The sequence below is a fragment of the Primulina tabacum genome, chromosome 14 (assembly GCF_025594145.1).
Source record: "Primulina tabacum isolate GXHZ01 chromosome 14, ASM2559414v2, whole genome shotgun sequence".
Taxonomy (NCBI): Eukaryota; Viridiplantae; Streptophyta; class Magnoliopsida; order Lamiales; family Gesneriaceae; genus Primulina; species Primulina tabacum.
This window is the reverse complement of record NC_134563.1, coordinates 29396105-29411773: the sequence shown is the minus strand read 5'-3', so window position 1 is coordinate 29411773 and position 15669 is coordinate 29396105. Positions and strand designations below refer to the sequence as shown.

The 15669-nt window shown below is 35.8% G+C and overlaps 1 protein-coding gene across 3 annotated transcripts; it reads right to left on the bottom strand.

Moving 5' to 3' along the window:
* Positions 1–12958: 12958 nt before the first annotated feature.
* On the bottom strand, positions 12959–15467 carry LOC142524696 (protein IQ-DOMAIN 6-like). 3 transcript variants are annotated; one of them, XM_075628757.1, is made up of 5 exons: positions 15293–15467; positions 14921–15181; positions 14173–14403; positions 13834–13953; positions 12959–13648 (listed from the first exon to the last, which is right to left on the bottom strand). In XM_075628757.1, exons 1-5 carry the CDS (start codon positions 15377–15379, stop codon positions 13079–13081), a joined length of 1269 nt encoding a protein of 422 aa, XP_075484872.1. In that variant the 5' UTR covers positions 15380–15467; the 3' UTR covers positions 12959–13078. The 3 variants fall into 3 exon arrangements, with proteins under 3 accessions (XP_075484872.1, XP_075484873.1, XP_075484874.1); XM_075628758.1 differs by having other exon boundaries at positions 12959–13651; positions 13840–13953; XM_075628759.1 differs by having other exon boundaries at positions 13840–13953.
* Positions 15468–15669: the final 202 nt, after the last annotated feature.

The following is a 15669-nucleotide window of genomic DNA, read 5'->3' as shown; positions in this document are numbered from 1 at the left end:
GGAAAGTGCGATTAAAATCTTGGAAGGTCTTGATGTCATCGGGACTAAGAAAGTTGAACCATTGTTGGGCCGATCCTATCAGGGTGGTGAGGAAGACTTGGCATTTGATGGAGTCCGAGTATTGATGGAGGAGTGCGACATTTTTGAACCGTGATAGGTGGTCCTCGGGGTCCCCTTTCCCATCATATTCTGCAATGTTCGGGAATTTAAGGTTTTTAGGGAGTTCTTCAGCCAGTATCTCGGCAGAGAACGGAATGACCCGAGTTTTTGGGGAGAGATTATTATTTCGCTTGTCTTTCAACTTATCAATCTCCTCTCTTAGCTTCTTCATCTCGGCGAGCTGTGCCTCATATTCGGAGGGTGGGGGGTCGGAACCCCTCCTCCGAGCCTTGATAACACCTATTCAACTGTGCTTGTAATCAGCTGTGTCAGTTCGGCCACAGTGAGGCTTTGACTATCATTATTATTCTGATCTTTTTCGCTTCCATTGGCAATATCTTATGCATTCACCATCTTATCTCTTTTTTTCTTCAATTTCCCACATACGTCGCCAATTGATGATACCAAAATTTTACCTCGCGTTTGGTCTGGAGAGCGAATCTTCGAATCTTCACACCCGAACGGGTCGAGTCGGGCTCCTGAGTTCTGCACAGACGAAAATAGGGTTAGGGTGTTGGATCTCAGTTTTTTCGTGCCCAAAACGCGGCGGAAGTTTTAAAAATTTTAGATCTTGACATTCAAGATGTATTTGGACACTCGTATGATTTTATAATTAAACATTCATAGGGAGTTAAAGTTTTTTATCTTTGGTGAAAGATTCACACGACTCCATTTATTCCGGGGTTAGCGGATATAGCTTTTGATGAATTCCCTACGAACTTTCTTCAAATCTCCTTTCTTTAATCCTCCTATCAAGTCCACGACTAGATTGTTTGTTTCTCTTCCAAATATCACTAGAATATTTGAAAGACGTTTTGCGTAGAGATTAACTAAAACGAGAGACGGCTCAAAATCCTTGAAGTTAATCAAGGTGATGGCCGAAATTTTGGAGAAGGGAAGGGGAGGAATTTTCGAAAAATACAAAGAGAGTGGTGGCTAGGGTTTTTCAAAAATCATTATTATAATTGTCTTTAACCCTAAGCTTAATGCAGATATATATAAGCTCAGAGTCCATTAATTAAATTAAATACTTAATGGGCTTAACTAATTAATTATTCTAGTCCAACTAGTTTAATTAATTAAATAATCTTTTAGAGTTAAATTAAGAACCTTAATATATGTTGGTGTTGTACTCCTACAAGCTCATTATACATATATCCATTACATTTAATTTAAATTCATTATAAATTAACATTTGAATTTAATATTTAAATTATAAATTCAACTCCTTGAATTTATCACCTCCAAAATTTAATATTTAATATTTAACAAACTTAACTTTTGAGTTCAATAAATTAAATCCTCAAATTTTATAAATTCAACTTCTTGAATTTACTCTCTCCAAATTTCATAAATTCAACTTCTTGAATTTATTGTCTCATAAATTCAACTCATTGAATTTATTTTCTCAAAATTTAATTATCATAAATTCAACTCCTTGAATTTACTATATCATAATATAAATTCAACTCTTTGAATTTATTCTCTCAACGGGAACAAACGATCCAGTGCTTGTGTGACCCACAATGGTTCAGGGATACAGCTAGCCGCGGGTTCACAACTCCTTGTGATTCAGGACATAATCTTTTATTCGAGCTTACCCTTATTTGCTCCATTCTATGTATCAACAATTGATCATGAAAATGTCAGAAATCATATTTCTGATTAAATTCATCGAACCATGGTAAGAGCGTCTAGTAGCATCGCCCCATGATTCCCTAGGTATCACTGATAGTGCCTGCAAGAATCAGTCGATTATGATTAGCGTACAGTACGGTCCCTTCATCTCATATATCCCGATCGAATCTGCAACCATTCGTTCATCGAGGGTTCCATATTAATTCGATGACTATGTGATACATATAAATAGTGGCATCGCATGTAGCATTGAAGAACTCCTTCTCCAACGTTCATCTCATACTCTGGCCAGAGATTCCACGCACTATTATTTCATCAGATAACATAGGATATTCACACCCGTAGGTGAGCGGTGAATCCCCGACTACAATGCACTGGCTCCTATATGTGTCGCAACTGTAGCCGGTAAACGAGTCAAAGCACAACCCTAGCATATAGAGCATCAGTGTTGTCCCGAGTCGTAAGGACTAATGGTGTACAAACATAACCACGGACTTATCCTCTCGATGAATGATAACCACTTGGAAAGTTCGAGGGAGGGTTGTTCGGTATAATCATCATATGACTACCCATCTAAATGTTTGGACATCTCTATGCCCTTACCAAGAAACGCGTTACACAACATCACATATGCTAGTCTCGAGTTCAAGCGACCTTTATCCATGTTTTAGGCGGTTGAATCGACTAGGAACGAATTTAGATTATACAACTTTTACAAATGAGTTTCAACATCGAATTACGATTCATTTGTATTAAAGTATAATCAATGACTTTATCTATGCTGATTGCATGAGTATATAGATAAAGTAAAACAAGACCATAAAAAGTTAAATTATATTAAAATAAAGATTGTTTATTATATTTGAGTCAATAAATTCCCTAGCCAACCGTTGGCTTGCAGGGCATCTATTCTAACAATCTCCAACTTGGTTATAAGTTTCCTCATAGTCAAAAAGTTTCCTCATAGTCAATTCCTTGCATTTGAGTATAACCTTTTGCAACCAGTCTTGCTTTGAAGGTCACTACCTTCCCATCCGCCCCAAGCTTTCTTTTGTAGATCCATTTGCATCATATGGGAACGATTCCCTCAGATGGATCCACTAATGTCCAGACTTGGTTTGAATACATAGAGTCCATTTCTGACTGCATGGCTTCAAGCTATTTGGTTGAATCAGTGTCAGATATTGCTTCTTTGAAATTCATTGGATCACATCCAACACAAGGCTCATCATGGCCTTGTTCATGAAAAGAGTATATCTTGCAGGTGGTCTAATAACCCTATCAGACCTTCTAGGAGCTTGTACTTCAACTACTGGTTGTTGGGGATTAGGTTCAACTTCTACAGATGAGGGAGTATCTTGAATTTCTTCAAGTTCTATCATCTTGCATTTTCTATCTAATAGAAATTCCTTTTCAAAAAAGGTGGCATTTCTTGAAATAAACACTTTCGCTTCATTGGGATGAGAGAAATAATATCCAACAGAATTCTTTTGATATCCTACAAAGTAGCACAAAGTGGATCTACTATCCAATTTGTCTCTCACTGTCTGCTTCACGTAAGCATGACATCCCCATATTCTCATGTAAGAATATTTGAGAGTTTTTCTCATCCATATCTTATATGGTGTTTTATCCACTGGTTTAGTATGGACATTATTCAACAACATTGCCGCAGTTTCAAGCGCAAAGCCCCAAAACGTTGTATGCAATTCAGTGAATACCATCATGGATCGAACCATGTCCATCAAGATTCGATTACGACGTTCAGAAGCACCATTCAATTGTGGTGTTGCTGGTGGAGTCTACTGTGAGAGAATCTCATTTTATTTTAGATAACCCAAAAATTCAGCACTCAAGTATTCTCTATCTCGATCAGATCGAAGTGTCTTAATACTCATTTCTAGCTGTTTTTCTACTTCAGATCTGAATTCTTTGAACTTTTCAAATGCTTCAGATTTGTGTTTCATCAAATAAACATACACATACCTCGAATGGTTATCAGTAAAGGTAATAAAGTAGGATGCCCATATTTTGTGCTAACACTTAGCGGGCCATAAATGTCTGTGTGGATCAAATCCAATAGACCATGCGCACGTTCCACGTTTCCATTGAAAGAAGTCCTGGTCATTTTTTCTTTTAGACAAGACTTACAAATAGGTAGAGAATTTATCCCTGACAAGTCAAACATGTCTTCTCCCACTATTTTGTGCATCCTTCTTTGGAAATTGTGACCTAGTCTAGCATGCCATATTTGTGCGGGATTTGGATCATCTAACTTTTTTTTGTTTCTTGTTGAAATCATGTTTACTTTGGACATTCACTTATCATTTCCAAAACATTTCTGGCCCTGATAATTTCTTATGTCCATTCTTCTTGCAGTGAAACAAATATGTTCTGACTTACCAGGCTTTGTGGGCCCTTTAAGTATCCTTCGAAGTTTGCCTCTTATTGGGTTTATTTTTCTTGTGATGGGTAGAACATTTCTTTCTCTTACCTTGTTAGCCACTTTTCGTCCTAATGAGAGGCCCATTAAAAAAACAACATTTTCCTGTTTTATGGTGATATCATAAGTCATAAGCGTATTGACTAGCTCTTCAAGGCTATCATCTATCTGATTCAAATTGAATTTCATTATAAACCCGTCAAATGAGGAAGAGAATGACAATAAATTGATGTCATCAATTAACTCGTTAGGAATCGCGTATTCCAGGCCCACCACATCCACGCTCATGGGCGAAAACCCCATCTTGCATTCGTGTAGTCATGAGCTCCTTGAAAGTGGTGTGCATCATTTTATGAGTTTCATGCACCATGCAACTCTTGTATGTGCATTCGAATGTCAGCATCATTCATCATTTCCTCAAACTGTCTCTACAGTTCATTTTACATAAAAGCGAGCATGTTACACTTTAGCTTGCATACTATGGTCCTACCATCTTGCATGCTTTGTCAGTTCAGCATGACTGACATTAGTGTGTACGCCATTTTCTCCGAATTCAGAACAATTTTCTCAACCAGCCTTGAAAATTAGATTCGGTTAGCTTGTTAATAACAAAAATGGATTACGTGACGAAATAGAAAATATACTGATATGGAAACAGAATAATGGTCGCTGATTATTTTAAAACAATTTTAAGAGATAAAATATTGATTTCATTTTATAAATTTCCCTCCCACTATTTTGACATTTCCACCATCCTCTGATGAAAAAAGGAAATCGTATTTCTTTAGTGGGCACGTAGAGTCCAATTAGCCAATTATAATCCCGAATCATATCAGCCAATTATAATTTCTAAAAGGTAGAATCCAATTGCATCCCTATGCAACCTCTGCGTGTTTTGACTCACGTTTAATAAGGATCCAATATTATGACGCCATTTATTTTCGCGTGTCAAACCGACCCATTAATATTGAATTGTAGTGGACGGTCGCCATGAGTTCCCCCAATAATACGAGCCGAAGTCATGGGAGTTCCACTCAATTCACATCATATGTCCGGTGGAAATCACAGCTTTCCGGCGTCCAGGCCTCCCCAATAATATGAGCTAGACACTGTCCGCGGGTAGCGATCAACATGCAACCCCGGTTGATGGAAGGCAAGAAAAAATTAAACTCTTTTAATTTTTACTTTTGTGGTTTGATATAAATTTTGAATATTATTCAAAATGAGGTATTTTAATTTTAAAATTGTCTCATCATTTTAATTTAAAATCGTGTGCCACGAGTTTGTATGTTTGCCGGATTTATGCAACTATATTATTTAATAATATACATACATGAATACTACTATATATCACATATATATCATAATATGACATTCAACAATAAATAAGGATGATCGATCGCAACACTATTAGATCCATGTGAGCCAGACATAGATCCAGGTCCAAAACCTAGGTGAATGCATGGATGCAAATGCAACTTATTAGAAAAGCTTCCAATATTTTACATGTCTTCATCTTTGCATCGGGCCCACCATCTTCCAGTCTTGATCTCCCACTATTTCTAATAATTACATTTAAATAGTCATGGCACATAAGGGATACATCTCATGGGGTGAGAACGTGCCATAAACCAGGCCCACTTTAATAATATCAAATAATAACAAAATGATTAAAACAGTAAAATATCCTAACATACACCTAACACATTGGTCAAAGCTCTCGATCATCCTTCATGTATTTAATATCAAATATAAACATCAATTAATTAAACAAATTTAATTAACTGATAAATCATATATCTAATAATTTGATCACTAACCACCACAATTATTAAAGAATTTAATAAATTAAATAAACACATTTATTTAATTTTCAATTAATTCAATAATAATTGATTTCTTGTAAACTCATTTTTATCATAAATAAATAAAATCATATTCTAATTATTTATTTCACAAGAAAATTATTAATTTTTCAAAAATTAATTTTTCAAAAGATAAATCAAAATAATTTTCATAAAATATAAATTTAATCCAAAGTTTTGAAAAAATCATAAAATCGCACCATAGGCCCAAACAATTCAAGCTCAATACCTAGCACGGTTCTCGAGACACTCCCGGGCAGCCGCCCGCGTTGCCCGCGCACTGCCTGAACGTTTCGGGCAGTCGCCGGCACGCGGCGTGCAGACCGCGCAGCTCCTTCGCGCGCACCACGAACGCTGCGCGTACTCTCCGTGCAGCTTCTGCGCGCACGGTCTGCCCGGAACAGTTCCGGGCAGATCTGAAATTTTTTTTTTTGATTTCTGGAAAAATAAATTTTTATGGTGCATCAATTTTCTAAAAAAATTTCTTGTGTGATTAGAAACAAATTATTAAATATAAAAACCATACAATTTAGAAAAACCTTGGCTCTGATACCACTGTTGGATTTCGGTTTTCTCGTGCCCAAAACGCAGCGGAAGTTTTAAAAATTTAGATCTTGACATTCAAGATGTATTTGGACACTCATATGGTTTTATAATTAAAAATTCATACGGAGTTAAACTTTTTTACCTTTGGTGAAAGATTCACACGACTCCAACTATTCCGGGGTTAGCGGATATAGCTCTTGATGAATTCCCTACGAACTTTTCTCGAATCTCCTTTCTTTAATCCTCCTATCAAGTCCACGACTAGATTGTTTGTTCATCTTCCAAATAGCACTAGAATATTTGAAATAAGTTTTGCGTAGAGATTAACTAAAACGAGATACGGCTCAAAAATCCTTGAAGTTAATCAAGGTGATGGCCGAAATTTTGGAGAAGAGAAGGGGAGGAATTTTCGAAAAACACAAAGAGATTGGTGGCTAGGGTTTTTCAAAAATTATTATTGGAATTGTTTTTAACCCTAAGCCTAATACAGATATATATATATATATATAAGCTTAGGGCCCATTAATTAAATTAAATACTTAATGACCTTAATTAATTAATTAATTATTCTAGTCCAACTAGTTTAATTAATTAATTAATCTTTTAAAGTTCAATTAAGAACCATAATAATATGTATGTAGGTCTTGTACTCCTACAAACCCATTATACATATACTCATTACATTTAATTTAAATCCCTTATAAATTCAACATTTGAATTTAATATTTAAATTATAAATTAGCTCCTTGAATTTATCACCTCCAAAATTTAATATTTAACAAATTAATTTTTGAGTTTAATAAATTAAATTCTCAAATTTTAAAAATTCAACTCCTTGAATTTACTCTCTCCAAATTTCATAAATTCAACTTCTTGAATTTACTATCTCATAAATTCAACTCCTTGAATTTATTTTCTCAAAATTTAATTATCATAAATTCAATTCCTTGAATTTACTATATCATAATATAAATTCAACTCCTTGAATTTATTCTCTCAAAATTTAATTATCATAAATTCAACTCCTTGAATTTACTATATCATAATATAAATTCAACTCCTTGAATTTATTCTCTCAATGAGAACAAACGATCAAGTGCTTGTGTGATCCTCAATGGTTCAGGGATACAACTAACCGTGGGTTCACAACTCCTTGTGATTCAGGACATAATCCTTTATTCGGGCTTACACTTATTTGCCCCATTCTATGTATCAACAATTGATCATGAGAATGTCAGAAATCATATTTCTCCTTAAACCCACCGAACCATGGTAAGAGCGTCTAGTAGCATCGCCCCATGATTCCCTAGGTATCACTGATAGTGCCTGCAAGAACGAGTCGATTATGATTAGCGTACAGTACGGTCCCTTCATCTCATAGGATATCCACACCCGTAGGTGAGCGGTGAATCCCCAACTACAATGCAATGGCTCCTATATGTGTCGTAACTGTACCCAATCTCGCCACCTGATGACTCTCATGGAGCCCGTAAACGAGTCAAAGCACAACCCTAGCATATAGAGTCTCAGTGTTGTCCCGGGTCGTAAGGACTAATGATGTACAATCATAACCACAGACTTATAATCTCGATGAATAATAACCACTTGGAAAGTCCGAGGGAGGGTTTTTCGATATAATCATCATATGACTACCCATCTGCATGTTTGGACATCTCTATTCCCTTACAAAAGAATGTGGTACACAACATCACATATGCTAGTCTCGAGCTCAAGCGACCTTTATCAATGTTTTAGGCGGCTGAATCGACTAGGAACAAATTTAGATTATACAGTGTTTACAAATGAGTTTCAACATCGAATTACGATTCGTTTGTATTAAAGTATAATCAAGGACTTTATCTATGCTGATTGCATGGGTATACAGATAAAGTAAAACAAGACCATAAAAAGTTAAATTATATTAAAATAAAGATTTTTTATTACACTTGAGTCAATAAATTCCCTAGCCAACCGTTGGCTTGCAGGGCATCTACTCTAACATAGGGGGTGTTGGAGAGTTTTTCAGCGTAATCACTCTGATGCTTAAGTCAGTGCGGTGAACAAATTTAAGCGTGAAATATGCTAGTGTTCAGTGAGCTGGAGAATGTGAATGTGTAAAACCGTAGCATATATGTAAGATCTAGAAAATTCGAGCTACGTAACATGACTACATGCAATCTATGGTTTTTACTAAAATATGTGTTTAATTATTTTTATGCATTAAATGCATGATCATGACATGAATATGTGTTTTATTTCTTGTTTCATTAAGATGACATGCTATAGGGCTTTTAGTAGTGTTTCACACTCGAACAAGAAAAAGAAACCGGGTACAATTAGGGAAAAATATTTTTATTAAATAATTATTTTTAATTATTTAATATATGATGATTATATGTGAGATTTTCAAAAATGGGATTTTGTAGGATATTTTTACTCATCGAGTCATATTTTAACTGGTATACAAATTTTAACAAGTCGAAGGATTTTTTGAGGGTTTGTGCAATATTTTCAAAAATGTACCTAAAAGAAATATTTTACGGGAGTGTTTTTGAGCTTAATGTGACTGTTTTAATTCATAATAGGCCTAAAATCCTACTTAACCTCATTATTTTATTAGGGCTCATTATATTAATTATATTATAATTAAAACCTACCCTCCCAAACCCTAAACTCACCACCTCCATATTTCGGCCGCCCCCTCCTTCGTTCAGCAGCTCTTCGAAATTTTCCAGCAACTTTTGGTCCACTTTTTTGCTAGAAAAACTAGAAAGAAACGTCGTCTCGTCCTCTAGTATTTGTTCCTCGCTCCGTTGGTCATCGTTGTGCATATGTTTTTGCATTAGGGCACGTCCTATACCCTCTTTTTCTCATCAATCGCACTACGATATGTATAGTGTACGTTTTTACATGATATTTTATCTATATGTCGTTATGCATCGAATTTACATGTTTTTTACATGAAAATTATGAGTCTACTTCACTTGCTTCTCACGGTTTTTGCTTGGATTGGAGGGCTGCCAGGTTCTCGTCATTAGAGGCTCGATTTGCAGCAGTTTGGGAAGGTGTCTAATCACTAGGTCAGTACTGGGCTCGGTGTTGTGGGAGAGGAACGTTAGGATTGTGTAGTTGTGGAGTTTGGGACTTTGGTTGGTTAGGGTGAAGGGGCGGCGATGTATGGACGCACTCCATGCATTGGTTCTGGTCCTGGTGGGTCTTATTCGAACCCTGGGTGGCCCAAGGGATGTTGGTCGCAAGGGTCAGGGCTGCGATTTAGGGGGGCAAGTCGCATGGGGATCTTGTTGCGTTCCTGCGTGTCGGACTCGCGTCGGCTGGTCTAGGTAGGTACTCATGGGCCAGACCATAGTAGGAGGTTGGGTGGTTAGGCCTGGCCTTGGTGGCTTAGGGCTAGGGCCGAGAATTAGAGCTTATGAACTAGTTAGGGTTTCGACCGCCATGTGTAGCATTTTCAGCCGCTATCCTGTTGGTTTTGAGGGACTTAGGCGGTCTGAACTATGTGGTTTAAGGGCTGGTCATGTGTGTTTAAGCCATGATTTAATTTGGAAAATTTTTGGTTGAGTTTCGGGTTAATTCAGGTTAAAACCGGGACTCCGGTTCAAGTTTTAAAATGAATGATAAAAATTAATGCATAGACTCGATTTTACGTCTAAGAAATGGTTATAGGTAATTTTTTAGGTGTTTTAAGGAGTTTGGTTGCTTCTGGTCGAAATTTTGAGCTCTAGAGGTAAAACGGTCAAATAGGGTTTACAAGGGCAAAATGATCATTTTACACCCGGGTCAAGTTAGCGATCCTGGCAGCGACCTGAGCACTAAAATCGACGTGTTTTAAATGTATATGTTATCACGAACATGAATTTTTATGGAAATAAGAAAAATACGTTGCATACTTTGTTTGAAGAAATTTACGTATATGCATGATTTTACAAGTGATGAATATGATGATATATTTTGAAGGAAGGGAGTTGGCTGTGACTAATACGAACACGAACATGTAAGGCCAAAGATCAGTAGATGGGTAATACTGTCACTGATATCCCCACTGCCGAGTATCGCGGTTATACGTAGATGAATCCATCGACTAGAGCTGATACGAAAGTCATAACTAATGAACGAAATTCAAATAAAGAAAACTGAACACATATATGTTGACATGATGTGTTATGGGCACGTTTATGCTTTGACATGTCATGTTTATGCTTACATTTTTAAGATAATGAGATATATGTTAATTACAGTACTTTTCACTGTTGCATGTTATATATATGTACTTGCTATCACGGTTCAGGTGTGTTGAGTCTTTAGACTCACTAGTTGTGATTGGTGCAGGTGAGCATATTGATATGGAGACTGGAGGCGCCGAAAACTGAGTAAGCGGGGCTGGATGTGCGCACGCTAACTCGAGAACCATATTTTCCGCACATTATGTTATTGAGTTAGGAGTAATCATGCATATTTTATACACTTTCGTTTTTATATGTTGATGGATACAAGACTTTGCAGGTTTCACCTTTGAGTTATTTTTAAATGACAATCAAGGGTTTGATGATTTGTCATTTTTAAACTGTAGTATTTTTACTGGTAATTGATTTCTTTCATTTTAAAATGTGTGATTGACAGCTGTTATTGCATGCATACGTTTAAATGTATTTCGAGATTTAGTTTGCAAAAAAAAAAAATTTATAGCAGTATTTTAAGTAGTAGACGTTTCAATATACCTGATATTTATAGAGAGAATTTAGTTACCTTGCTGGAGTAGGATTCCTGCCGAGAAAGAGTCCTAACTGGGCTAGGAGAGTCCAAACAGTAGAACTCTATCATGACAATGGATAGGACTCTTGCATTATCCTTACTAGATTTGCCCGAATCCCAGATTTCGGGGCCCTTATCTGTCCATGATAATATCTCCATATCCTTTACTTGCGTCGGGGCTCAGGACTCCCGACCCTTTGATGGGCTCGGGTTTCCCTACCCCCTTGTGAGGTTGGACTCATGACAGTGTTAGGGATCATGAGCTTGGACTCCTGATAGGGCTAGGGTCTGTGGGCTTGGACTTCTGATAGTGCTAGGATTTTTTTAGGTGTGGGCTCAGATCCGCCCAGTTATACAAAATTTAGGGGCATAAAAGGAATTAACAAAAATATATATCATTTGCATGTTACGTACGTGAAAATACTATAATACCAACTTCACGGTATATTCAACATATATGTTCATGCAGAAAATAGTTTATCTACTGTAAAAAAAAATAATAGATAACAGAAAGTATTAACCAAACGGAAAAAATAATTTCAGTTTTTTATTCGCTAATATCACAAAAGCAAAAAAAAAAAAAAAAAAAAATTAGATAGGGTCACTAACACTGCCTTTTTTCTCCATAATATAAGAAGTTTTTCGATACATATATATTTTGTAATCCGTTTGATCAAAGGAATAAGCCCATTTTTTCTCATAACTATAATATGTTTGCTCAAAATTTATTACTTCAAATGATAATCAATAAACTAAATAAAAACGATTTCGCTTTCGACTTTGCTATGTTGTACTTCGACTTAGTTGTGTTCGAGCTCAGTTTCTTCAATTTGGGGGAAATGGGCATCAGCCCTCGTGTATGGGAAGATTTTAGGAGAGTTGGGTCTTGCACACGACTCGCACTCCGTTAGTTTTTAACACGGAGATTATGGCAGATATTGAAATGAACAACTTCACAAAAGATCAATGACTAATTTGGCTGTCCAAATAGAAAAATGACGATTTTCGACAAACGAAAAATAAAAAAGATCAAAATGAGTTTTATCGCAGTTTGTTCATCTTTTATTATATTTTTATTCAAGCTGTTCTATGTGTTTGTTTTTCAACTATGTGTTTAAGTGTTTAGTAAAAAATTATGTTGTTCCTTTAGTAGTTTAGTTAAATAAAATTTTTAAAATTCATGTACATATTTAAAAATTATATTAAAAATTAAAATGAAATAAAAAATTTGACATCTATTTGTAAACTTGATTGATAATATAATTAAATTATGTGTTTGAATATTTAAAATATCAAATTAAAATTTAAAAATTATACATTATTGTATATCAAATTAAAATATATATCAATTATTTATAATAACTGGGTGCAGTGGAGACTACCGTATATAACATCTAAATTTAAGCAACGGATAGAATAACTGATGCAAAGTTTTCTTTTAGGATATGGATGCTCTGACGCTCTTGGAGTGGGTAAAAATTATTTCATTGATAGATCAAATTCAAAGATAAAATTGAAGATCTCAACCACTAAAAACTGAACTTCAAAAGCAATCAACTGATTTTCAAAATATGAACTAACAAATTTACACAAACCAGATATCCAAATCAAATCATAACAACAAGCTGTTGCAAATTCAAGAAGAAAACATTAGTCCTTAAACCCACGATCTGTCATCACTCAACTTTCGATGAGCCGCTGACTTTGGAAGAAACTGAAATTCTTCCATGGATTGTTTTTTAACCCTGTTGATCTTTTGCTTTGCCTTGGTCGCCTCCGTCAAGTTCATATAGCTTCGTTTCCTGTTGTTGCTGTTGTTGTTGCTGCTGCTATCTTCTGCTCTACCTAAAATAACATTGTTTCTTGAAATTGTAGTGAAAATGGACGATGAAGTCGAGCTCTCCTCATGCCTAAAATCAGAACTCGGGCTGGAAGATGAATGATTAGCAGCTTGTCCAAATAAGGGTGGCGGCTTCGCTGATATTCTAGTACTGATATTGTTTTTCCTGACTTTTACTGAAGTTGGTTCGGCTGATCTTGGATGAATATTTCTTTGGGTGGAATCTATCAACGTTTTGGAAAGGGGAGTTTTAGAAGAAGCATTCATGTTGGATTGCTCCATTAGCCTGGTTTCCCAAGGTTTTGCAGCCATCCAACGTTCTAGCCAGCTCCAACCCCAGCTATTTTTATCGAGTTTCTTCCGAGAGTCGATGCTTTGGCTCGACTTCTGCTGAAAAAATGAAGAAAATAATGAACTCCCGAAGGCGAAACGAAATACACATAACCATTCGATACAGACCTCCATACACAATATATTCATTTGAATGAAAAAGTATTTGAGTCGTCTCTCGCCCTCGTGCGGTTTGCGCTTACAAAAAAGAGAACAAAGATTAATCCAACTCTTTCGCCAACAGATACCTTTTGAGCGAGAGAGTATGCAATTGCCCTTTCTCTCTTGAAAGCTCCCTCTTGCCTCATTTGTATCCTTGCCTTAATCTCCTCAAGAGTTCCTCTACTTTCACACCACCCATCCTGAAAAAATCCAATTAAAAAACCAATTAATAGTCAGAAAGCCCCCATTGATTTCTTCCTACAATGGAGGATGGCCTCTACTAATATTTACCTAGAACTCTACACCATACCATTGGTTCAATGAACAACTAATTCGCATTTGTTCCTTTTGGTGTAAAACTAATTGATGCGGGATGAAAAATTTAAAAATATATATATATATATTTCAAAGAATGCTACCTCAGCCTGTTTGATCAAGATATCATCTTTGCTGCGCCGCTCATCCAGCATCATCTGCACAGCCAATCCCTCAACTGACATACGTACATTACGAGCTCTGATTCGAGCTTGAACTCGAACAAGAGCTTGCATGCACCTAAGAGTTACAGCAGCTTGTTTTCGGACCTGTCGGCCTCTAACTATGGCTTGAAGTCTCACCAATCCTTTCAATGCCCTTAAAGCTCTTCTTGCCTAAAAAGGTTCACTCAACAATAAGAAATCAATTGACTAATTCAAGATTGCGGGTGTCAATCCAGAATAACTTGTTATTTGGAAACTTTATATCGAGAACGATAGTTCAAGAAAAGATTACGACGTGGGAAAAAAGAATGCCTTCAACATCAAAAGATGATCAAAATGTCAGCCGAAAAGTTTTTTACTAAATATAAATCTTGAGCATTTTCTAAAGAAAGCTTTAATTTTCAATTCAAATGCACTGGAGGCATAAAAAATTCAAACTCAATTCAAATGAATCCTTTTTGAACCCAAAAAGGTCAGAGTTTCGAACAAAATAAGCACAAATCACAAAATCTTGAGCCAAAAATTTACCAACTTGATACACCAACTAGTACTGTCAATTCAAAATTTGAAATGACTCATTTTCCAACCCCATAATATCAAAGTAATAAACACATATCATAATCTTTCATTCAACTTCAACTCAAGGCATGAAGAATTAAACTAAAACCATGAAAAAGAGAAGACCGACCAAAAAGCCACGAAATGCAGTTTGGATTCTCATCACCGCCCATTCTTGCTTCACAGCTTTAAAATTCTTAGGAGGAGCTCTCACAACAGCAGCCACTGCGGAAGTGAATGCATCGTTATTATTATTCAATGACACAGAATCTAATGAACACTCTGTTCCACCAATCAATCTCCCATTTCTTCTAAAAATTTTCACACCAAAATCCCCCAAAGAACTCTTCCTCCATAACCTCCATTTTCTGCTCTTCTCCCCCAACTTTTCCTTCAAAACATTCAACATAAAGATTATGAATGAAGTGAAATAGGACGATCAAATTTGAACTAAAAACAAGAAAATAACCAGGAAAAACGCTCTCTGGGTTCTTCATCTTACATAATAGTCATCTTTTGCAGGCTTCTTGAGTCCTACCAATGCTTTAACCCATTTACCTGAAGCACCCATTTGAGAAAACCACTGCATATAAGAAAGCTCCAAATCCTAAAAAATCTAAAAAAGAGCAGGAGAAGGTTTGTTCAATTTATGAAAGTGGAGAATGGAAAACGACGCATAGAGAGACAGGTTTTAATAGAAAACGGATGCATAATTTTATTACTTAGTTACTGTGCATATGATACTTTTGTTCACGTGATTGATTGAAGTGAGATTTGATAAATTATGAAATAATTAAATTAATATTTGAATTATTGAAATAAAAAAATAAAAATAAAAATATGGATTGAAATTTAAAATAAAAAACAAAAATATAATAT